The sequence below is a fragment of the Corvus moneduloides genome, chromosome 4, assembly GCF_009650955.1.
Source record: "Corvus moneduloides isolate bCorMon1 chromosome 4, bCorMon1.pri, whole genome shotgun sequence".
Taxonomy (NCBI): Eukaryota; Metazoa; Chordata; class Aves; order Passeriformes; family Corvidae; genus Corvus; species Corvus moneduloides.
Window position 1 is genome coordinate 64,773,628 of NC_045479.1, and position 24,825 is coordinate 64,798,452.

The following is a 24,825-nucleotide window of genomic DNA, read 5'->3' on the forward strand; positions in this document are numbered from 1 at the left end:
AAAATGACAATCATTACAGTATAAGAGCATGCAAACTTTGGGGTTAATCATACTACTTTTACAAATAGTTAGAAACAATCACATTTCTGCTTCCTTCTCCCTCCACCCTGCCTAAGCAAATGCACACGCCCAAATATCTGTCCATACACAAATACACATCTTCAGTTGGGATTACTCAACCTAAATGGCCTAAATCTGGGACAATTTGTCTAGCCCATAGCGTGCTCTAGAGAGTTTTACTCCCATCCCTCAGCTGTCCAGAACCAACTATCTATGGCAGAGCCAGAGGCAGTCACACACTCCCTGCCAGCTTGCACTGTATTCTCCCACAGGAGCTCTGGATGCATAGGGGTTCATTGGATCTGTAGCCATGTGAGGTCTGTCTTTCCTGTGCATGTTGGCACATACAACAGGTCCATCTGGGCTCAGAGTGCAGCTACCATGTGAAACCCACAAGCAGAGAAACCTCTCTGCATCCTTTGCCAGGCAGCAGCAAGAACTGATCATCAGGAGCATGTGAGTGTGACCGAGTGTGTACTACACCTCGCTGAGAGGCTTTCAGTGCCTGAAACCATGGACTGCTTTGCATTTCAGCACAAGAAATTTCCCCAGATGCCATTTTAGCTGTGTTGCTTCATGTTCTGCCAGAAGCCCCACTATTGCCACCTTAGGGTCTGCTACTTACAGACCCCCTCATAATTGCATTGTATATGTTCAGACATTTAACAGCACTCCAGATGACTTAAAATGTCCAGGGTCAAGGTGCTGTCTTCTCAGGTATCAGTAAAAGTATGTGCTTAACTCTAGAGAAATCATCACATGCACACCAACATATAGAGACATATAAATATCTACACATAAAAATAATGTTAGCTTATTTCCCCCACAAAATAAGGAACAGCTAACCCCGTAGTAAGGAACCCAACCCCAGAGCTGGTCTGTTCAATGCCACTTCAACAGCTCATGACCACATTCAGGCTGCACATTGCAGACAAATCCAGCGGCATTTCACTGCCTGTTACATTAAACAGCAGCTAAATGTCTGTAGTTACAAAACACCTTAGATTCAGAGATCTGTCCATGAAGGTTTTTTTGTTAATTGAAATACTGGGCTAACTACATAGGAGATCACATAAAACTTGTAACTGAACTTAATTATTTCATTTTTGAGATTTATACTATTTGTTCAATTTTTTTGAAACAATATATAAGCTGTGGTGGAAATATCACAAATAATGCACCTTTTATTCTGAAAATACCTAATATTTTATTTTGAGTGTTTTGAGACAAACAAGAAAAAATTTTGACATGTAACATTTTATTCAAGTTTTATTCCCATTAATGAAATACTTGAACTAACTGAAGTGAAAAATACCTCTGTTAATCACATTGTGGTTCTAGTCAGTGCAATGTGGAAGCATTACATAAAAGTGTTTTTTTTTATTTTCGGTGCTTGAAGAGATTAATTTTTATGTCATTCCTGCTGCCTATAAAATTGTTGCTTCTGTTTTTCCTCTATAGTCTTATAATGTAAGTATCCTAAACTTTTTTTTAATTAAAGGGCCCCAGGAAAACATTTCTGATGGGACATTCCAACCTGCAGATGTGTGAAAATTGTATGTCAGTGCATATTAGAATATTTCATTTACTTTTCTGCTCATTAGAAAATATAGTGAAAAGGCATCTCAAATTACATCAGATATGCTGTAAGAACATTAAAAAAAGAAAAAGTCTAAATGAGTAGCACTGGGAACACAAGATGGGTCAGATATACAAATGGCTTCAACAGGTACTGAAGCAACATTCTTGAGAGAGGAAAAGATGAATTGCAGTAAAGACTTACCCAGAAATGGAAGACAGGGCCACTCCTAAAATTGATGATTTAGTTCATCTACATTACGTAAGGAAAAAAAGAAAAAAAAGCCAAAAACTGAAGCCAGTAAGAGTAATGGTAAAAACAGATTCAACCACACAAAAGCCATGGAAATTATCCAAAAGCCTGTTAAGTACTGGTCTACTCTTTGACCATTTCTCTTTGAGCCCTTTTTACATGGGATTTATCAATTTAAAACTCTCTGAGAGTCTTAAAATCTGTACTAGTATGTAGATGACAATAATAGAAAGCCAGGTTTTGCTGGGAGTCTCAGTGTTCTAATGGAATACAAATAAATAAAAATATGACTTTCTAGACTGAAGCAGAAGTTTAAAGTTTTAAGTTATTTCAATTCTTTCTAGAAATATGATTTTAAAATCATTAAAATATGTTTCTCCCTTAAATATGAGAAAAGGATTTATTTTCCAATGGCACTTTGTGATAATCAGATGTTGAGAAAAACTAAGTCTTTTTGTACTAATAAGTTCCAAACACACTACTACTGTCTGCTTCTTCCCATCTCCCTCATGTCTCTGATGATGAAATCATATTTTCTGATGTTGAAAAACAAAATTAGCATGCAGCCATCTCATTTATCCGGTGACCTTTTAAAAATTAAACTTATTGCACAAGGCAGGAGAAGAGTCATTCTCATAAAATTCATTGTAGAAGAGTGGCTGTCCAAATGTATTGGATAAAACTGTGTGTGCGATAAAACTGTGTATGTTATATATTAAAATGCAATTTAGTGATAATGTGTGCTATCCAGACACTTTCCTTTCTCTAATTAAATAAAGTCACATGTATATTATGTAGAATAAATTCTCATTTTTGCTTAGGTTGTAATGAATTAGAATTCTTTCACTTCTGAAAGACAAAGGTATATACTTCAAGGTGTTGAGTCTCAATAAGTCATTGCTTTGGGGTCTGGTGGCACTTATGGTATGCTCCCAGTTAAGAACAGGTTTGGTCCCAAACAGAAAAGCAGACACTGCTGTCTATACTGTAAGAGTCAAGTCCAGTAAGTCCAAGCCTGAGGCTCAGCTTTGTAACACATCATAAGAGGACAGAACTCAAGTATCCTTTGCCTTTTAATGTTGTTCCAAGATATCCTCTTGCACACTGGATTGATTTGGTCAGAACAGGACTGAGCAGTGCACAGCCCAGTTCCTCACTAGAGATCTCCAGTTTGGCTCCTCCTAAACAAATTGCTGACACTGGGAGCCCTGAGCAAAAGGCAGCAATGTGGATAGCAAGCTTAGGGTGAGAGGACACTTTGGGTTTGTGTCTTAAGGTTTTATTATCTACATGGCTAAAGCCAGTACAAAAACATTGAAAGAGAAGTGGTTAAAGAGTAGACCAGTTCTTCATAGTCCTTTTACTAGTTTCTGGGAACGTTTGTTGGAGATGTATCTGTTTTTACCATTACTCTTACTAGCTTCAGACTTTCTTCTCTTTTTCCTTAGCCAATAGAGTTCAACTAGATTTACCCTCAAGGTGTAGGTTTGGCCTCAGTTTCTCACTGTACCAGGTCCTAATTTGAGAAGTTAAGTCCTGTACATGCTCCCTCAGTCTTTAGTTATTGCTTGTGTGATCTGATGGGAAGGATTTCAATAGTCACTTCAGTTTTTCCATGGATTTGTTGCCTGGCCTAAGTGCTCCATAGAGTTTAACATATTCTACAAATAATAGAGAAATGACAGTAACTATGCAAAATATGCTAACGATATTATATACTAAGCAAATAGGTGGTCTAATATCTCCTGCTTCCTAATAATGTGGTTTTCCAAATTGCTCACTCCTTGGGAGTCAATTAGAAAACAGTGATACACTTCCAGACCCTGGGCTGAAACAATGCACATGTTTTGTTTCTGCCAGTAGCTAAAAGATCAAAAGGATATAAACATCTAAAAAAAACCCCAACGCAGGAAAGGAAGGGATACAGACACACAGGCTGGCATTAGGAGAAACCTCTTTGGAGAAAGTCCAAGAAGATAAGGATTTTCTGGGATCTGGAGAATGGCATCTCTTGGAGAAAGGCAAGAATATACCTAAGAGATGTTGTTGTCTAAGGTTAGTTTTCCCATAAATTCATATACTTTATGGAAGCTGTCTGGGCACTATTCCCATTGTCTCTGCTCCTGAACTCTTACCTGTGCTCATGGGGGATCATTGAATTCCAGGCCTGACACTGGATACCACTTCTGGTAACAGATATTGTTCCCTTATAGTCTGCTCCTTTTCCAATGATACAATTTCTGACATAGTCTATTGAAATAGAAGAAAATTATGGATTTGGTTAATGTATGAAAAATTAAAGCTCATAATTAATTTTCAAATAAAAATAATATCATTTATTAGCCCTTAATTATTCAAAATATGGTTTAATTATTGACCTACATGACTGTCTTTCTTTTTTTCTCCCCAAATATTGATCACCATCTGACCCCCAAAAAATCCTGAAAATGTTTCCAGTGTATCTGACTGAACAAAACTCCATGTCTGAGGACTTAAGTATCGTACTATTAATGCGGTAAATAGGAGCAATATTAAATAATAAATGGTAACTCGTACAACTGAGCTGCTCAGTACTAAACTGAAATACAAAATTCAAACTAGTATGTATGATGGTAGGCAAATATGTAGATTGGAAAACTGACCAAGTATGTAAATTTGCATGACAGCAAACTCAGGATACGTATAAATAAAACTGTAGGATGCAGTTTTCAAAACGCATAAAAGCATCCATGCCTGGGATGCTCCTACAGCCAAAAAATCACTGACTGACCTCAGGGCTTTTTTTCCCCTCCATAGCTGGAAAAACAAAATCAGTAAATAAATCAGTTACCCTTCTTTTCATACAGATCAAACGCATGGTCTTGCTTCTTTCTCACACCATTTGTCAAGCTGTTGAAGGATAACCAATGGCACCGTTTTGTAACTCTGTCATAAGCAAAGGCCCTGCAAAGAAAATCTGGATGAGAAAAAAATCTCTGTGTGGTTTGTAATAATGACACATGGCCTGCCAAGGAGCATGCAATGACATCAGATTTATTTTTACTGGGAAAGTCAGAGAAACAGTCCAAATTACTATTTAAACCCACAACTGTGCTGACAAGAGCAAAGAAAAAAAGAAATTAAATTGATGTGGTCATTACATTAAATACCAGTTTGGTTGTTCACACTAATCTAAGAGTTCCCTTGTCATTAAAGATCTTTATTTTAAAACTTAGATAAATGTGACTGAGACAGCATTTGTGTCCTCAGTTATGCTGCTTTCTGGGAAAAAAACACAAAGACTAGAACATCTTTGCTATGTTTACAATATGCCTCTGAAATAGTTGAGTATCTCACATTGATAGTTTGAGGAAAATTCAAGCACAAGGAATCTGTTTCTTGCCTAGAAAAACAGAGCTGTTTGAAAACAAGATTATTCTTATTTTTATGAATAAACTAAACTGTGATAGTGTACCTAGAGTTTGTCCTTGCTTGGTTTTGTCTTCTTTTTTTTCCTCTTATTTTTAACTGCTTTCTAGGAGTGAGTATAATGCATTGTACTGAATTGACTGGATATGGGGGAGGGCAAGAAAGACAAACAGAAATCCAAAGAGTAAAAACACTTTCTTTCAATACTTGAAATGAAAAATGCAGACCTTTTTCACCAAAATAGTTTTGGAAGGATAGTTTCTAAGTATAGGGAAAATCTGTTTAAGGATTTTAAAAACACAGTTGACCGCCTTGGAAGGGGGCAACGGTTACTCCAACAAGGAAATTTTTAAAAAAAGAAGAAAAAAGCTCCACAGGTGTTTTTTCCTTAATTTTTTCATTTGAATCAAATAACAGATCACTTATTTCCTCTAGCCTACCACAAAATCTACATTTCTGTCACTCATCCCATGCCTCCTGAGATATTTTATTCTGATCTGAGAAGGCATTTTAACACTACTTGATAATACCCAAAAGACACAGATTTCTTACACTTCATCCATACTTTGGCTGTGCCATATTCCTCGGCACTGCATCCCTCAACAAAAAGCTCCTTGATCTTCATTTATTTTGCCATACAAGCTTTCCATGTGAGATCTTGCTGGCTTCAGTTAAAAATACTACAAGATCCTATCCAATCTCCTAAGTCTTCTCTTTCAAACATCATCTTCATTATCGTTTCCATCACCAAACAGATTTTTCATCCAACTGCTCTCTCTACTCTGTTGACTCCGAATGTTTCCAACCTGCTAACCTTCATCCCTCTACCCTTGTGCAGCCTTCTGTTCTCTTCTGGCTGATTCTCAAATTTGAGCATATCCAAGTGCCTCTAACTCCATCTTCACAAAAATATCCTTGACCTTTCCTGCCTTTCCAATTACATTCTCGTTTCCGCTCCTCCCTCCTAAAGTGGGAATGCAGAATGCACTGTTTACAAACAATTCTTTCAGTTTTTGCCTTTCAGTTGCCTTTTGGTTTCTTTCCAGTTTGGCTTCAACCACTTCTGCACATAAAAGTTTCTAACAATCTTTTCTTGGACCCAAATCTGAAGGGTTTTTGTACTTCCAAAGTCAACATGTTCGAGCAAATCCTTGGACTTTCTTCTACTGATACTGCCGATCACAACAATATTTTTGTTTCTCTTGTTACTGAGATAGTCTGTAGATTTTCTTATCAAGTACTGAAATTCTGTTGTCTATACTGAAATCCCTTCCTGTGTAAATACAGACACCGAGCAGATAACAGAGGATGAGACAGTGACAACTTTGCAGCTGAGGAAGGGACATACCTGCAAAAGTCACCTGCATAGCCAATAAAATAGTAACTATATTACCTTTTTCTCATCCATAGGAATTGTAGTGGGAAAAACTGCAAGGATGACTGTAGGAAAACAGTGGGAATAATGGACTGAAAGGGTGGTGAAACAAAGGAATAGAACAGCTTAGCAGCAGCAGCAGCTTGGTAAAACTGATAGAGAAGGCAGAAAAAGATGAACAAAGATTTATGAATTCAAAAACACAGCGTAAGTGAATTTAAGGAGTTTTTTGATGGAGGATTTTAGGAATAATGTTATGAAAAAGAAACAAGTCTAGATAAGAATCTTGTAACTCAGCTGGAAATAAACAAGATCTGTGCAAGCATGACAGCAAGGGAATAGAGGAAACATCTGTTCTGAAAAGTGACATACATTAGCTTCAACAAAAAAGTGTCAGAGTTAAAACCAGAGTTAAAGCAAGGATTAATGATTAAACAGTAAAATAACTCAAAATTTACTTGCAGGTGATACAGAAACTTATAATAAAGAAAGTTGTCTGAATTTTTTTTCCTCCCAGAAAATAAGGAGTGCCTGAACCTTTACAAGCCTATAGTGTCTGAAATCTGCTACTTTACCACTTGCTGGCAAAAAAGAAACCTAACCCTGCTCCTACTTGTGTACCTCACAGGGCACAGACCCAGATGTTGCTCCCAGTGCTATTGTCAGAATTATGTTACAAAGTAATTCCATTTTTAATTCTTACATAAAGTTTGCATCCAGAAAATAAAACATTGGTGCTGTGACCCAAGTGATGGAGAACTGCTGCATGGATATGGAGTATGAGGATCAAGCCATGAAAATGTCAATAAACATAGGAAATTTCATGTCTCATATTTTAAGCATTTAAAATGTCATTTTGTGTTGCTTCTTATTTTAGAATGCACCCACAGCAGGCAGGAAGCTAATTGATTTTCATTTAAGTTGGCAACAAATTTCACCTTGTAGAACCAACCATGTGCTGGTATGAAGTTAAAGACTGGGATCCTAGGAATAAAAGGGAAACATTAGTAATCACTGGATCCTTTAAAAGGGAACACATGTAAAATGTGTGTTTACAGTAGCATCAAAGAACCGTTCACACTACAACAAGACTCATATGGGGCCAAAAGTGAAACCACAAGAATGTTCTGAGATCCCAGAAAAGAAAATCTCATGTGCTCTGCTGCATAGTGGTAGCACAAGCAAGACATGATCACCTAGACCTCTACTGCTAAAACAGGTTTTTAGCACCATCCATGCTAAAAGACTGCCAGGGAAAAAAGGAATTCAGAGAGCAAGTAATCAGATTTGCAATCCTTTTCCATATTCAGTGCAAAGTAATTGCACGACAGATTGTCATTCTGTTATCTGTAAGCAGGACTTTTCCATGCTGTGTTCTCAAAGTCCCTCATGGCTCCTCTGTGTTGTATTGACTCATTAAGGGAGAATTTGCTCCTTAAGATATCCATCAGACACTGTATCACTTAACAAATGAAAAAAAATTCTACAAAACATGAGAACACTTGAAAAATTCAGAGAGATTCTATATTAATTTTATTATAAAATGGCTTTGACACGTATATTAACTTGCTTTTTATTTTCAGAACACAAAAGATAGCATCCAGAGCAACTACAAATAGCTTTAGAAAGTTTTCCTAATCTGATGCCAGAATACAGAATTGTTGTTTGCTTGGCATTATTCAGAATTTATTTTACACTGTGATACTTAATTTTGCAATACTCCTTGTTGCTGCTCATCAGAACTCAAGGATGTCTTGCTGTATTGAATACAACCTGATCCTCTTGGCAATGACATCAACGGAAGTTCTGCCAACAGGGAAAGGAGTGGCTTTGTACCATGTGAAAAATATTAGTGTCTGGAAAATATTTTCTGTCTGAAAGAAGTTAACTCTGCTCATTGTTTACACATATCAATAGTCAGAGCACAGAATGATATGAATGAGATCTTGCAACAATGGAATTAAAGGCTTACAGAAGAATTAAATCACAGTTGAGAACCTTCTCTGCCAAAGAAGAACTTTTGTTGTCACATTTGGTCTAGTCCATTTGCACCGTCAAAACTTTTTTATCTTCCAAGTTCAGGCTCACATTTAGCCCAGTACTCACCAGTACAGAAGTCATCCACTCTCTCCAAGATTCTTCTGCATTCATGGCCTTTCATTGATTTCTAATGGTCTAGACTAAGAGAGGCCAGGGGGATCATATAAGTCTCATACATCAGAAAAATAATAGTGATTTGTTTCAAAAAATAGTAGAGAATATGTACAAGGCAGACAAGCAATCAGCTGCATGATGTGTTTCTAAGAGACAGCAGATGCTGAAGGATAGCTATCCACAGCCCAGGTTTGATTCCGTTGTATTGGATTCTCAGCACTTGCCAGTGAACTTCAGCAGGGCATGTATCTGTGCTCCATGTGTGAGGTTCTCATTGATTTCAGCGGGAGTAATGTGCAAGGAATGAAGACAGAATATGGTCTGAAGTGGTGCTGAAATACTGCAGCTGTGATGTGTGACAATAACCATTTTATAAGAGACATAAAAATCTCAGAAATGTTCACCGAACGTTACATTGTGGCCCAAGTCATCCACATCTTAACATGAGTACATTTTTTCAGCTATGTTATGGAAAAGATTACAGACTGGGCAAGCTAAGAAGACACACAACTCAGACAAAGCCTCAGAAAAGACTGACACTCTCTGGACAGGTAGAGCAAGATCCCTGAAATCAAAAATCACAATCTTTATTTTTTTCTCGATACAAGCTACCACTGATGACAATTACAGAGAGACCTTTGGTCAAAGGCTGCTATACAGGTTTCCTTAGGGAAAAAAATAAACAAAACAGATATATAACTTACTTGCAAGGGAATGAAAGGCCCTTGTTCCTGCTGCATCTCTTTGCGCATTGCTCTGTGGTATTTAACAGCTTAGTTTTTACTTCCAGTGTTTTGTTTACTTTAATGAGCATCAACTCTCCTGTTTTTTTGAAGTCATGAAGAGGATTTCTCTTTTTCCCTTTACCCTCTAAAAAAAAAGAAGCAAAGAACAAAAAACAAACAAGAATAAAACATTTTAAAGAAGAGTGCAGAGATTAAAGATGGCATTAGATATGGATAACATTTCACAGGAATTATATCATCTTCAGTATCTAAAGCTTAGAGAATCTCACAAAAATATGATATAAGTATATACTGCAGAAGAATTGATTATTTTAGATTGTGATTTCCATTTTTGAATCCAAAATAGTAGGAATTATAGCAAAACCAGTTTCAAATAGACTTGCATAAAAGGGTAACAGGAAAGTTTCTCACCCTTCGTAAATTTTATTCAGAATCTCCAAAATATGCCTGATAATTATCTGAGATCTTGTAAATATTTCCATGGAAAACTCAAGTGAAAAAGAGTACCACTTGCAGAATGCAAAAAAAACTTCGTTTTTAAAACGATAAACTCATGGCAAGTTGTGAAAAGAAGTGGACTCCAGAAGTGACACAAAATTATCATTTGTCCTCTTGCTGCTCCAATAAAGTCTCAGTGTGAGTGCTGTGTCCAGTTTAAATGTGACTGTACTAGAAATGTTAACTCACAGAAAAGATTATGAGGTCGAACAGAGGCCATAGCACCGAAACAGTCTGCAGTTTTCTGCAAAGTTTTCTGCTCAAATGAACACATTGATCTGGTTTCCGTTCCCTATTGAAAAGCCCAGAAGAAGAGATATAAAATGGAGTGAAGAAGATTGGCTAGAGATGTCTGCCTAAAGTTCAAGAGGAAAGGTCTTTGATATCTGCAAGAAAATTCCAGAATTTTCCCAATATTTATTTATATTTTTACTTTGCATTCCACAAAAACCAGTCTGCCAGTGAAGGCTACTCCATCGTCTGTGAGGGCATACTGTACATCTGGAGAGTAATTGTCCCTATTCTGTCAGATGAGTAACACAGGGAGAATAAATTGCCTGTGGATCTATTTCTCCTATGATCCCAGATGATCTTTTTGGATTAGATGGCTTATCCACGTAAGGTGAGGTGAATAAATTCCTCCTTAGTTTACACAGAAGATAATAGCATTTTCCATAACTTATTTCCATGTAACTGTATTCACAGCTGTCCTTCCTTTTTCTCTACAGACTCTGCAACAATAATAGAACACAAATGCTCAGGTTCAATTTGTTAAATTTTGCCAGAGTTTTTCCAATATATAAAACCTCAGCTTAGATCTATCTGAATAGATCCTTGTGCATGTGCAGAGTGCACTCAGGCCAGTAAAGTTTTGCTTGGTGCACTCTGCAGAAGCTCAGAATAACTAAATTGCAATAACCGAGGCTCTGGGGGAGTTACTGACAGCTCCACATACTGAAAACCCAAAGAGGGCTTAGGGGTGTTCCCTTTGCAGAACTTCCATCCTGATCACTGAGTTCACATTTTCACTGGATTCAGCTAAACCACACCTCTCAGTGGTGAGTTATCCCTAAGACATCTAGAAATATAACAGAGACATTTAAATTAGATCTCATAAAGCTTCAGATTTAAAAAAAAGAGAAAAATAAAGGAGTAAAATATCTCTGCTGTAACATCCCTGTAAAACAATCTTCCCCCATCCTCTTCTCTTTCTTTTGAACTGACGAAAGTAAGCTGTGCTACTCCTCAGCATCTAACAGCTCAAAATTTTAATCCCAATCACAAACATTTAAAGAAAAAAAAAATATTTACCTTTAAATATAATATTCTTATATGAAGATGCTTTTGATTAAAAAATCAAATGCTAATACTTTTGGTGTTGTGTTATGAACTCATATCAGCTCTCTTCATTTCCAGCCTTCTATTTGTGCAGTGCACATGCACCCAAAATGAATCACTGCTAAGGGAGATGTTATGAGGACATTGTCATCTTAAGGATCAGCATACTGTTACTGGAAACAGTTGTGTCTACACTGAAGCTGCTTTATTTTTTGCTGTACCTGTGATAGAGCCAAAGGGCTGCAAAAAGGATTGCATTTACCCCTTAATTCAACCACAGGAAAACAAATCTTCTATAAAGCTTTTGTGGTGTATTTCTCAATCTATTATCTTCCAAGACATACTTGTTAGTTTTACATTGTCTCAGCCAAGACTTTTATGTCAAGTGGTAATAAGAATCTGGACAAAAATATCAAAGTATTTTCTTTCCGTTCCTGATACTAGCATTTCCCATCTACTGATAAGTGTCACTTCTTAATTCTCAATGATAACAGTTTTGAAACTCACCAGCCAGCATGCAAGAATATGATTTTAAAAATTAAGAAATTCTGTTCTGCCTGAAAAATATGGTAGAGAGTTCTGTTTTTTTTTTCTCCTTCTTTTCCTAGCAGTTGTCCAAAGAGGATTATGGGTTTGATCTTGTATTTAGCAATTCATAACAGCCTGATTTACTTTAGCTTTCAAACAACAACATTCTATGTCTTGCCTATAATCCAAAAGGCAAAGGGCCAAGTGCATCTGTGGTGTGACTGTTAGAAATATCAGAATAATGCAAAGCACTACTTTTATAATTCTCACAACAAAATATATAAAAATAATATTCTTTTTGTGTCAAATTAGGTGCCTTTATCAATACAATATTTACTCAAATAGAGCCTTAGGCGTGCTCCACATTAAAGGTTAGCATGCAGTATGCTATAATTAATGCAACTAATTTGTGATTGCCATTCATTTCAATTTTTTAAACTTTGATTAATCAGGACTTCTGCCCATTTTGTGGGCCATGTCCTCTGATGTTTCCTGTAGTTTCATATCATATTACCAAGGAAGTCTGACATTCCACTTAAATTTGAAAATAATAGTAGCTGATTCAAACACAAAGGAATCCAGTCAAATATGAACCAACATTTTTTCTTCAACAGAAACAACCACTAACTAAAAATATTCCTCGAGTCAACTTAAAAAAAAAAAAAAATCCTCAAAAAGGTGAGGGTGGTGCCTTTTTCTATTTCTTAATATGAAGTTGAAAAGAAAACAGAAGAGCTCAGTCAATGCCCAAGGAAATGGGCACTGACACATTTGCTCTAGTAGGATGCAGCATTGGACAAGTGCTCCATAACCTCATTTGGGATTTCCAGTCTGGCTGCTGGAGTTCCTCATTTTCACAAAAGGCTTTAAATATTTACTTAAGAACAAAGGTACCTCACAGGGAAAGACATTTACCTTGGAGCTACAAGAACTCACCTTTCCATTCCCTTACTGCATTTTCAAATGAAGTTTCTGTACAATCTTCTCAGATAAGAATCACTGACAGAGACTGCTCAAACTATAGCGCACCAGGAGGAAAAGATCTCCAAAAATACCTTTCCTTGGAGCAGTTCCAGTCCATGTCAAATGATCTCAATAACCAGAGATAAATTGTCATTGTGCAGCATTTTCGTAAGAAAACTCACCCGTAAGTTGCAGTGCCTGTATTCTAGAACCTACTTAATATTAATTTTAATTATATTTATACAAAACAGAACTAGTAACACAGAGAACTGAAAGCAATAGATGCCACAGCATGCAATATCACAGAAAGACACTTTTTTGATTAACAAGAAAAACAGGTTTGAATCAGCAAAGGTGTTTATATTTTGATCTCTCTTTCTCTCCAGATATTCTCTAACCACTGGGCTGATAGAAAAATGACAGCAAAATAGCTTATTTTTTCTCTTCTGGCCTATGTCCCACACCAAAAAGGGCTTTGGGTTCCCAAACCACCACATCACTCAGTTCTGAAACTACCTGATTATGTTCCATATCTCAAATTAAAATTTACACCTCGCAGAATACAATTGGTCTGATACTGAGCTATATGAGAGTCAAGAAATTCAGTACAAATCTAGTTTCAGGTTATTTAGAGTTCAAACGCCTAAGCAAGTCACATTTCACACCCTCAGGTCTTAGTCTGATCACAAAATGTATTCGGTTGTGCATTATCTATTTAGTAGTAAAAAACCTAATACAACAAATAGAATACCATTGCTGTGGTAATCAAAACAGCATACAGGGAGTCATAAGGCCCAAAGATCACCTTTGTCCATTTTAATGAGTACAAAACATTACTTGTGTTATCTACAGCAAAAATTTACAAGGAGATTACCTGACTTTATCTACTTCATTGATAATCCCTTTCTCCTTCCTCCATCACTCCAGCTGTTTCTCATACAGATGTATATTTTAGGCTTCAAAGTTATGGTCTTATGGAGCACAATTGGAGCATACTGGCTGCCTCCCCTAGAAGAATCTCTACTTCTGTGGACTTGTTACACATTCTACAAATCTTTTATTAAATACCAGTTGTGATGCGTTCAGCATGTCAGCTTCCATGGTTTCCAAATTTCTCCCTAGTATATGCAAAAGTTAGTACTTTCTTAAAGAAACACATCTTGGAGTCTCCTGGTAATGGAAGAAAGCTTATTCCTTTTGTTTCTTTTTAATTTTGCATCCCACTTTGTTATACAGAGCAAAACCAACAAAACACCAGGTTTTCCAAATGGGAAGATAAATACATTTAAATTAAATGTTTATGTTTAAATTTAGATTCTTAATGAAAACTTGGTGGTTTTTGATTGAGTTTTATGTCCCTTTTCTGTTTGTTTAGACTTCAGAACTTGAGTATTTTACTATGTAGTTATTTGCTTTGTTGAGCTAGACTTTCAACTGTGTGGGGTAATGAATTTATATTTTTCTTGTTATCACATCTGCTTATAAAAATAGATTGGATACAGGTCTTCATAGCATGGGTGGAAAAAAGACCTTTTATAACTTCCAGTTTTTAAAAGAATTTGAACACTCATGTAACAGAATCACTGTTTTTTGTTTGTCAGATGTCAGGGATAAACTAAACCTATGGGAAAATAAAACAAATCAAGAAAATGAAGATACCTGAATTCCTTAGGCTAGCAGATGCTGCCATAGAACTGCAGGAATCAACTGCAGTCCTTCCAAATCAAGAATGAAATACAAAATAATATGGCACGAGGAGAAAAATGTAAAAGCGGGAAATTGTCCGCATGCTGTGCAGGAAGCAAAGAGAAGCTGAAGACTCAAAATAAATTCCAATGAAGAAAAATGGTCATATATAGTGTCACAATTATTTCAGAAATATAAAACAGACATATGTTCTTTCTTTAGTATCAGCTAGCATTTTGTATCTCTTTTAGCATTTTGTATCATGTTTGTAATGAAATTAAGTCACTTGACTTTGAGCAGTTAACAGATGGACTAATTAGAGATTGAATTATTTGTGTTATAATTGATAACCAGGTCAGAAAGCTAAAATGAGATTAGCTATTAATTTAATTTTGCAAACAATCATCACTGTAAGCTAAAGTAAACTGGGTTTTCCCAATAAGCTAGGAAAAAAAAAAAAATTATGAGAGAAGAATTACATCTGATTTAAAACCTAGGAGCAGGGGGTGGGAAATCAGAAATCTACCATCATATGAAAGACCTTCAATAAAAAAAAATAGAAGCAAAAAAAGAAAATAAAGAAAAAAAATGAAAAAAATGAAAAAATCCCCAACCCTAAACGCACCTGAAATAAATGTAGGAAAGCACAGTTCAACACAATAAGCATATAAAACATTTTATCATTAAACAAATGACACCATACTTGACAAAAAAATGCATGGTAACTTATATTCATATGTATGTATCTGAATAGGAAAAAAATGGGCAAAGCAAGAATCTGCAAAACAATGTATTACCACAGTGTCAGATATATCAAAGCAGAATGCTTATCTCAGTATAAACATTGACAATTTAATATGAAAATTAAAAACAAAGTATGTTTATATGCATAAAATAGCATTTGGCAAAACTTGTGTAACAAGAAAAAAAACAATAAGTAGGGTTTGAAACAAATCAACAGTTCTCGTCATATATGGGTTGAAAACTTGTATGGAAATACAGTGAGGTGTTTATCATAAAATATGATAGAAGGGATACTTTTAATTATATTCAATAATGTATTTCCAAGACAATGCTTTTTAAAGGATATAAAACATCAGGGGTAAACTGCATTCTAGTGTGTGTCTCGGTATGATAGCATAAATATACTGGTTTCATCAAGAAAAAAGAAAAAACAGCCAAAACCAATCTTCACCAGATGGTGAAAGTAGATGTTACTAAATGCTTTTGGATACAACGTGCTGAAGTTAACAGTGTGGTCACAGAAATAAAAGAAAGGATGTAAAAGATGAATGTTGATACTAAGATCATTAATAGTGTCATCACAGTGTTGGTATCTGTGTGAACAATTAGAAAGCACTGTTTTCAAAAAGTACATTCAAGGCAATTTTGGCTCTTAAGTCATAACAGAGTCACTCTGACAAAAAGAGTTAATGCTCAACACTTTTAACTTACTTTCATTTACTCTGACTTTTCCTTCTTCCTGTTTCAGTATCAGAAATGTCCAGAATCCTGGCTAGAATGCAAAAAGTGAGCACCTTTTCCAAATGCCTTCTCGTTTGGGGAGTAAAGAAGAAAAAAAAAAGGAAGAAAGGCAGGCCAACATAATGAGAAACTGGAACAATCTGAGTCGTGCCCAAGAAAACAACTATGTAGACTGGATAGGCTTAAGATGCCAGATTAAGTTTAATGCAGTTATTTATGTAAGAAAATAATTTGGCGTAAAAGAAGTTTACCAACCATACCCATAAAATCTGCAGTCAGCTGTGTAGATGGCAAGGCACCAAAATAAAACCAGCTGTCCAAGGAGGAATCTCTAGTTTGTGAAAACTAAACAGTTTCGCAGAAGTACCTGGAGGATGATGTGAATATTTTAACTTCTGAAATTTATTTTCTTGGCACAAGAGCCTCATGGGGAAAAAACATACAATTTTTAGAAAGTAGTTTGAAATATATATAACTATCCATATAATATCTATATATAATAGATAATGATTTCCTTATTTCTACATTGGCTCTCAGTCTAGTTGTTGAGCAGATTCAGGAAATGCAAAAAGATATTTCTTTTTGGCTTCACATTACCACTCACACACACACTCCCACACCCCGTTATTAGCAACTGCAAAGACTGCCATGTAACTGGGAACCCAACTTCATGTTTATGCTAAGTCCTGCCTTTGGAACCCACTCTTATAGTCAGCATGAAAGCTCAAGGAGCTAAGGATAATGCTAACAACTGATAGTATATTCTAAAATTGGATGGTAGCTGCAAATGGACAGCTCTTTTCCTTCCAAGAAAAGGTTATCTGCTCAGCAGGATGCCGAGACCCACTGGCAGAAACAAATGGGCTGCAGTTTGTACTCTGACTTACTGTATCTAACCTCTGGCTAAATTACTGAGAGGATTTTCCCTTGTAAGATTTGTCTTCTTATGCATTGTGCACAAGTACTAAATCCCCATCATTTCCCATTACATTCCACAATCTTTACAAGCACTTGGTGTCTCCTTCAAGGCACCCAGCATGTTGTGCCCTTCCTTCGTGATGGTGCCCCAGCCAACTGGATTTCCGGGCATGGAGCAAGGGCTAAGGAGAAAAGTACAAGTAGGCAGGGCAGGGAGTTGGGCCAAACAAAGAATGACAGATGGCTGAGGGCAGCAAAACAGCCCATGTGAGGAGTGGTGGGAGCCTTGCTGCATGTTGTATACATAAAAATAGTGCCGCTGGCCAAGGCAGCGAGTCATAGGAAAAGCTGGAGCTGAGGAGGGACAGAGGGAGCAGCCAGTCCCCAGCTGGTCCAGCAGCACCGAGGGCTGCCAGGCATGGCTGGGCTCATCAGACAGCCCATGGGTGGAGGCCCACAAGCCACTGAAAACTACAGCTAGATTTTGCCAACACATTTGACTAATCTGGAACACGTTCCCAGCTCTGCTTTGCTTCAGTGCTGCTTTGTGTGTAGGTACTAGCCACATTCTGGAACAGATTTACAACCCTGTGAGGACACTGCAACAAGAAACTACAGGAAAAGATGGGGTAACAGTGAAGATATTCTCACCCCTTCCCAGTTCTTCGTAGCTACCATTCTTTCCTCACTGCAAGGTTCAAATTTTGCTTGCATTATGGCTGTTGTCCTACTATCCATGTTTCCCAAGTAAGCATGGAGATCAGTCCTTTCTCACCTCCATGAGCAATCCATTCTCACCTCTGTGCTTCCTTCCAGTGTCTGCCATTCCACCCCACCTCAATGCTGATGAGGACAAAGTGAAATTCCAACACTCATCCAGTACAACATTTAGGGCAAAGTTTTTTTCTCCACACCACACTTTTACTAAAAAAGAGGCCCAGTTATCCTGGTTTCAAACCTCCTTGGAAAAGTTTGAAATGCTTAAGTGGCAAACTAATATTCAGCATAAAGATCCAAAAGGGAGATATTTTGCTCTCTAAGGGAGACTGCACATTTCCCTTCCAACCCTGGCCTCAGTTGAAGTATTACAATAATGACAGATGAGCTCCTCCAATAAGAGGCTTTCCTTTCCTTGACTTCAGTGGTCAATTTTCCAGAGTTTTACGCAACATTTTAATCTCATGTCTTTCAACTCTATATTCTCCTGCTATGTTGCTTATGAAAATGGCATTAATAGAAACAGAAAATCTGCTAAGCAGGGTAAGTGCTGTATTACATGTGAGAGCAAAACAAGCAGCCCCTGGCACTGAGCACCAAAAGGATTCCATTAAACAGAAGGAATACACTCTTCCGACTGGCACAGTATCATTTCGCTTTGTTGACAGTATATAGTATAATGATTATCTACAGCTGGGATGGGAAAGTATAAATCACATTAATTTTTTAAAATATACTTAGCTATGCACACCACTGGAATACACAACATTCATAAATTGATTATGGCTGTGGGATTTGATTTTATTTTTCTTTAAGCGATAATTATATATAGGAACTCAGTGCAACTCCCACATCTTCATTAGCAACTTCTTCAGATCATCCAAGCTACAGAAAGTGCTTTAAATAAATTTAAATAAACACACTTGGCTGGCAGTCCTCTCATAGAAAAATGTATCTTTAATTTAAATAAATCTTTAACATTCACTCTTCTGCAACATGCCAATCTACTTGTTGCTTTGATTAAAAAATCATTTTTAGTTTCACTAGATGAACATTACTAAAGAGATACTTCCCAAGAATACTGAATAATAAGAATATCTGTACAAGAAAGAAAACTCCTTGATAAAGTTATTAGCTACAGATTAATTTCTTTTTGCAAGTGACAGAGACTTACAGGATATTGCTAATGACAAGGCAAGCAGTCTATAGGAACCATGCACATTTATCTTTCATCAATCACTGTCTTATCTTTTATATATTAAAAAAGAAACTCAGAAACTGATAGCATAGACAGCTTGCTGACATTTAAAATTCTTGTGTTTTCTTCACCCTCCTTTTTCTTTACCCATTAATATAACCCAAATGTATTAGTCAGCAATTTCTGTTACACAGGACATTGTCTTAGCACAAGAATTTAGGGCATGGGATTACAAACCCAGAATGTCCATTCACAGAAAAAACTATATTCATCATTAGGTCCATTTGAAATCAGATTTGATAGAACAGCTCTAGAAGTATGCACATGCATTAGCAAAAGACTTATGTTTTAATTCTGTTTTCATCATTTAGCTTGCTTTTCATATCTAAAAGTAATCATATGTAGGCAAATCCTAATCTTTCTTAAAAGCATCCCAGTAAAAAGAATTCAACATCCCATAGAAAGATAACATGTATGTTTAGAAAGCAATCATTTTCAGAAATGATCCAGAAATTTACATTTTCAGAAAGAAGTAGCACAACTTTACCTTGCTTACAGTGTAAATATCTAGCATTTTTTGTTGAAGATCATGTATTTTTAAAAACAAGGTGAGCAAAATGGCAGCATGTGATAAGAGTCATCTTTCTTCCCAATAAGGCAAACAACAGGATTAATTATTATTAAGGCAGGTGGGGGAGGAAAATTAAGAAAGGCAGGGTTGTCAAGAAACTGTCACCATGAGAACTGGTCAGAAAACAAGTTCTGCTCTGAAAAACTCTTTTATAAATCTAATTTTTCTCCTCATCAAGGTGAACCATTCACTCCTAAACTGGAAAGTCCATTGGTTGGGGGACAACCTTATTCATCAGCCCACTGATAAAGGCAGCTGAGAAAGTGTCTCTCAGTCTCTCCCATTGGAATATTAGATAGATCATTGAACTTGGTAAACTACAGACCAGAACTAAGACCCTACAGCCAGGGACAACAAGGACTTTCTCTCATTCAAGAAAAGCACCCTGACTTACCAGGAGAGCAAAGCATGACCTAGCTTCTTATGAGCTTGGCTATAGACCACTTGTGTACCTTTGGCCCATGGAATTAAGTGTGTGTGTGTGGCTGTGTCTGCAGTATTTATTTTGGTTTTTCTTTTCTAACTAACCCATCAGTTGATGAGTTTCTGTCACAGGTGAAGGTTTCTCAACATCAGGTTACCACAAGATATTGGCAATGTCTCCTGCTGCATATTTCTCTGTCATTTGATTTGAAGGAAACAAACCAAAGAAAGTTTCTCTTTAACAGGAATTATTTTTGTGAAAAGTTTCGATGTATCAGCATTTTCCAGTAAAAGAAACCCAAAACATTTTCTCAGAAAATTCCTAACCAGCTCTATTCATCACTTTTCTGAGAAGCTGCATGTCCAAAAAATGGAAATTCCAATGTACATGGAAAAGGAGTTCAAAAAAGTATAGTATTATAGTAGCTGTATCTCCGTGTCACCTGCTAAAGAATGCCTGTGAAAAAAATATCCTCAGTGAGCAGACTGAGCAGAGAAGCTGTAATGAGATTGTTCAGCATCCTACAGAACCACACTCTTGCTTGCAAGGGGAAAACAACAGGTTTTACTGCACGTGATGCTGCCAGTCTGTTTTTGACTTGCCCACTCAGATCACAAAATATTCCACTTTGAAATTCCATTTCAATTTTTATTTTTTTTAACTAGAAAACATAGTTACATCTTGGAAGCCATCAGCGTTCCTTGCCATGCACTCACTGCCTGATGCCCTCAGATATTGCCCCAGAACCCAGCTGCCACAGTTCCCTGTGCTTGCTTTGCCCGCTCCTGGCAGATGCTTTCCCTGAATTGTGCCTGTCCTTTGTTTCTGTCTGTGCAAAGGTCTGACCCTAACAATGTCGCCGGAAGGAAGGAAAGGTTTATAGAAACCTTTACAAACTTTTTTCCTTTAACGTCTTCCCAGAGGGCCAATAGAAAGCACAGAGCTGGCTCTTCAGATATCCAGTCCAGGGGGGACACTTCAGGAAAGAAATTCAACTAAAGAGCATCCAGCACTTGATTACTTATTGTTTGTTCCTTGCCCCCCCTCCACCTCCCGGATTTCAGCGGGAACATCTAATGAAATTTCAAGTATTTCAGTCTGGAATTAGCACGTTCATGCTGTTGAACTTCAGCAAGGACATTGCCGTTCAGCACTATCCCGTGCTTTGGGTATTCCTTGTCAACTTCTGTTATTTAACATTTATTCTACCGTTGGAAAATAAGGATACACGGTCGTGTCCTGATAACGCCGGGGAGCACCTCTTGGCAATGATGCGGTTTCCTTCCCCTCTCTCCCGGGCTCCAGGTCTGCCCGTCCCGAGCGAGCCCCGTGTCCCACTCACGCACGGGGAGCAGCGGCCCCTCCGCAGCCCCGGGACGGGACCCGCCTCCCGCGGGGCTGCGCGGCCGGAGCGCGGCTCGTCCCGACCTCCGCGCGCTGCGCTGCGCTCGGCACCGCGGGCGCGGGAGGCGCGGGGCGGCACCGGCGCTGCCCCCGCTCCCGGCCGCGCAGAGCGAGGCGATTCAGGCGGCGGGGGCTCCCTGCCAGCCCCACCTGCGGGCTGCGACCTGCGGGCTGCGACCTGCGGGCTGCGACCTGCGGGCTGCGCCCGGCGCGCCGCCCTAGCACCCTCCCTGCCGCGGCGGAGCGGGGGACGGGGGACGTGCTGCGGCTGCGAGGCGGACGGGGGTCGCTAGCGAAGTGATAGAAGAACTGACCTGCTGCGGGGATGGCGGTGGGCAGCAGCAGCAGCTGGTGGAGCAGCAAGGCTGGCAGGAGGTGGGTGGCCCGCATGGTGCTGGCGGCCCCCCCGGCGGCTGGCGGGGAGGAGAAGGGGAGATGGCTCCTCGGAAGGACCCCGTGCACCGCCGGTCACTCGAGGAGGCAGAGTGAGCCGAGCTTTTTATTGCGATGATCTAAGTTTGTTGTGTGATTAACTGGAAAGATCTGGGTCCCAACTCCCTCTTACGGTAAGAAACTGTTTAACAACATCCCCTCTCTGCCTCTTCTTCTCCTCCCCTCCTCAGGAGCTGCCTCCCCTCCCTCCCGCCCCTCAACCAGCCCGGGGAGAGGGCTTCCACCGCCTCATCACCCGCTCCCTCCCTCCTTTTCCCCCCGCCTCTCTCCCTCCATCCTTCAGAGGCTCGTGAGGAGCAGCCGGGCCGGGCCGGGTCCCTCAACTCTTGCCCCCGGCTGGTGTCTCTTGCTGCACGGTTCCCCCACAGCCCCCAATGCCATCTCACCTGCAGCCAGAACAGACCTCTCCTTCCCTGCAGACATTTCTCTTCACAACGTCCCACTGTCTGCACTTGCCCCTTGGCCTCATTCCCAAGCAGCACCTCCATCCATAGACATTTCACTGGAATTCTCCCACCCTATGGACAATTTCACTGTAAGGAAACACCTTTCCTCCCACCTGCCCATGGCTGCCCCCAGCCACCAGCCTGGCCTTTCCATCACCCTCTTTGTTCATCTGACAAATGCCACTTCCCCAAAATTGTGGCAACTCTGGGGAATTTAAAGGTCAAGTATCAGCTGCTGGCATCACTCCATGGAGACAAGCTTCAGTCCAGAGTGATGCCTGATCTTCCTTCTGTTGCAGGCAAAGTCATTGTAATTCTTCTCTTGCACTTCATTTTAACCTCATGGAAGCAATGACATTGGGTTTTGTTTAAAGTCATGAGACCGGCCTCTGTGACATGCAAGTGTTCGAAAATAAACACTCGAGGAAAAGTTTTGCTTTAATTTAAACTCTTCCATTCTCCCATGCACCCACCTACCATCTACGGCAGGAGTGTGTGACAACAGCGGAAACTGTTTCAGTCCATTTTCCACAAATAAACCAGAGACCTACAAGTGGCCCCATGCTGTGTGAGCTAGAAAAATGTGTCTCCTTCCCACCCCAGACTCCTTTGCCCATATTGATGATTAGCACCTTTGAGTGAAACAGCTTTTCTTAAAAAACAGGTTGTTTCCCAATACACAAGTGACTTTTAATCAAGTATTCCCAGCATATATGAGTGGGATTTTTTACCCAGTTGGTGCCCAGTGGCAAAAGATAAAATTTCTATTTTGGAATTACTGCCTTCCTAAAGGAAAGATAAGGGACAAAAGCAAGTTGAGAGAGAGAGCCTGTTAAGAAAATATTTTGAGCATTTGGCATTACAGGAAAAACACATTTGTGTGAAAAAAGTGCTTTCTATTGCAGAGTGAGCATTATTTCTAGGGGTTTCAGTTGATTTTTTTTTTTGCAGGGCTTGTTTTTCTCCCAAGAATATAAGTTAATTTTCAGGAATTTCTTGGAGATGTACAATCTGAGAAACAGAGAAACATGTATTCCACTGGTCAACAATCTTGTGTGGAATCTTTGTCCACTGCAACCAGTAGAACATGGATACCTCAGGTTTTGTTTTCTGCTTTTCTCCCTGCCAAAGATAGACATAAGTATAAACAAAAAACAACGAAAATAATCATATCACCATGCTGAGCCCAAAATAGCCACATTCTGTTAACCAGATGTATTCAACTTGTTGTCCATGCATGTGCCGAGTGACCTTTTTTGCAGAGCACAGAATCATGAGCCATTAAAGTCAAGTAGATTTTTTTACCACTGACTTCCCTGAGTGGAATATTTGGCCTGTATTTCAGATTCCCCCTAAATTTTAGGAAGATTGCTGTTGTGTCTCTTGAGGACTAGGGTGCTCCTTAATGGAGGAAATATTTTGCTATATAGATTCTTATTATTAATACATAATCTTGTGGATTATTCATGATGTGTCTCAGTTCTGTAGGAGAGCTCGCGTGCTCGTCATAACCTTCTTTGGCTGCATATGTTGTGCTGGGCAGGTGCAACTCCATAGTCCTATTTCTCCATTTGTCCAGTTTTGGGGAGTTGCTGGAGGACACCTCTGCCTTTTATATAGGCCATATATATCTCTCTTCAGAGGAAACCAGGGCACACAGCCTAGAGAGCCAGGGCTAGAAGGTGCATTAGCAAGGGAAAGATCCTACAGATTCTATATTCTGATGTTCTATTTGTAGGCAGTCAAGACAAAGATTTGCATCTGGATCTGTGAAATGAAAATGCTTTTTGGTTCCGCATCATATACTGGAAAGTGTAGTATGATTCTTTTTCTCTGTCTTCTTGCCCCATGTATTTTACAACTGAAGCATAAAAGTTCAGTTCATTTCAATCAAATTTTAGCTTGAAATGAATATTCAATATGAAGGAAAGCTGCAGAAAAAATTCCATGTTCAGTTTCAGTCTGCACATAGAGTAAAAAAAAATTAAAATACAATATTCAAAAGTAGTAGGTTTTATGCAAGAGTATTATGTTTTCTGAATTTGAGGGCATGTTTTTTGACCTATAAATCTCTTTCTCTATTTCTTTGTTTTTGGGGCTTACCTGAGAGCGGGGATTTTTGGGTTGTTGGGTTTTTTGATTATATTTTTTTTCTATTTTTTTTGGCAGCTTTGCAAACTTTCTCTGATAACCTGGCTTTCAAATTAGTGTAGCTCTGTATCAGGAAAGTAGCATAACATTTCTGTACAAGTTATCTAAAAAGAAAAGAGATACTGCACATTTTACCAAAGATATATTTGCTCTGGACTGCCTACATGAGTGAAAAAGTTTGGAAAACTTTATTTTGGTTGGAAAAACAAGCAGACATGACCAAACACATAGAAACTGCTATTTTTATATTCTCTTTTCTGACCTTAACCACAGTCGAATCTGTTTTTCAGATGTAACTTGCTGTTCAGAAATGCTAGATATTCACAGTTTGGGCAGGAATCTTTACAGAACAATATTGAGTTACAATTATCCTTAAAGAAAACTTTTGTAAATAAACCAGCATCTCTCATA

The 24,825-nt window shown here is 38.5% G+C and overlaps 1 protein-coding gene across 3 annotated transcripts in view; it reads right to left on the bottom strand.

The window, feature by feature from the left end:
* HGF (hepatocyte growth factor) overlaps positions 1–21,925 on the bottom strand; it is a 57,508-nt gene extending 35,583 nt beyond the window's left edge. The window contains exons 1-4 of one of the 3 annotated variants that reach the window (XM_032106960.1): positions 21,679–21,922; positions 9,533–9,698; positions 4,722–4,834; positions 4,027–4,141 (exon numbers count right to left, since the gene is read on the bottom strand). In XM_032106960.1, coding sequence (XP_031962851.1) covers positions 4,027–4,141; positions 4,722–4,834; positions 9,533–9,698; positions 21,679–21,754 — 470 coding nt within the window. In that variant the 5' untranslated portion in view covers positions 21,755–21,922. Of the gene's footprint in view, positions 1–4,026; positions 4,142–4,721; positions 4,835–9,532; positions 9,699–21,678 lie in introns of all 3 variants that reach the window. The other 2 variants (XM_032106959.1, XM_032106961.1) reach the window with 2 other exon arrangements.
* Between the last annotated feature and the right edge of the window lie 2,900 nt (positions 21,926–24,825).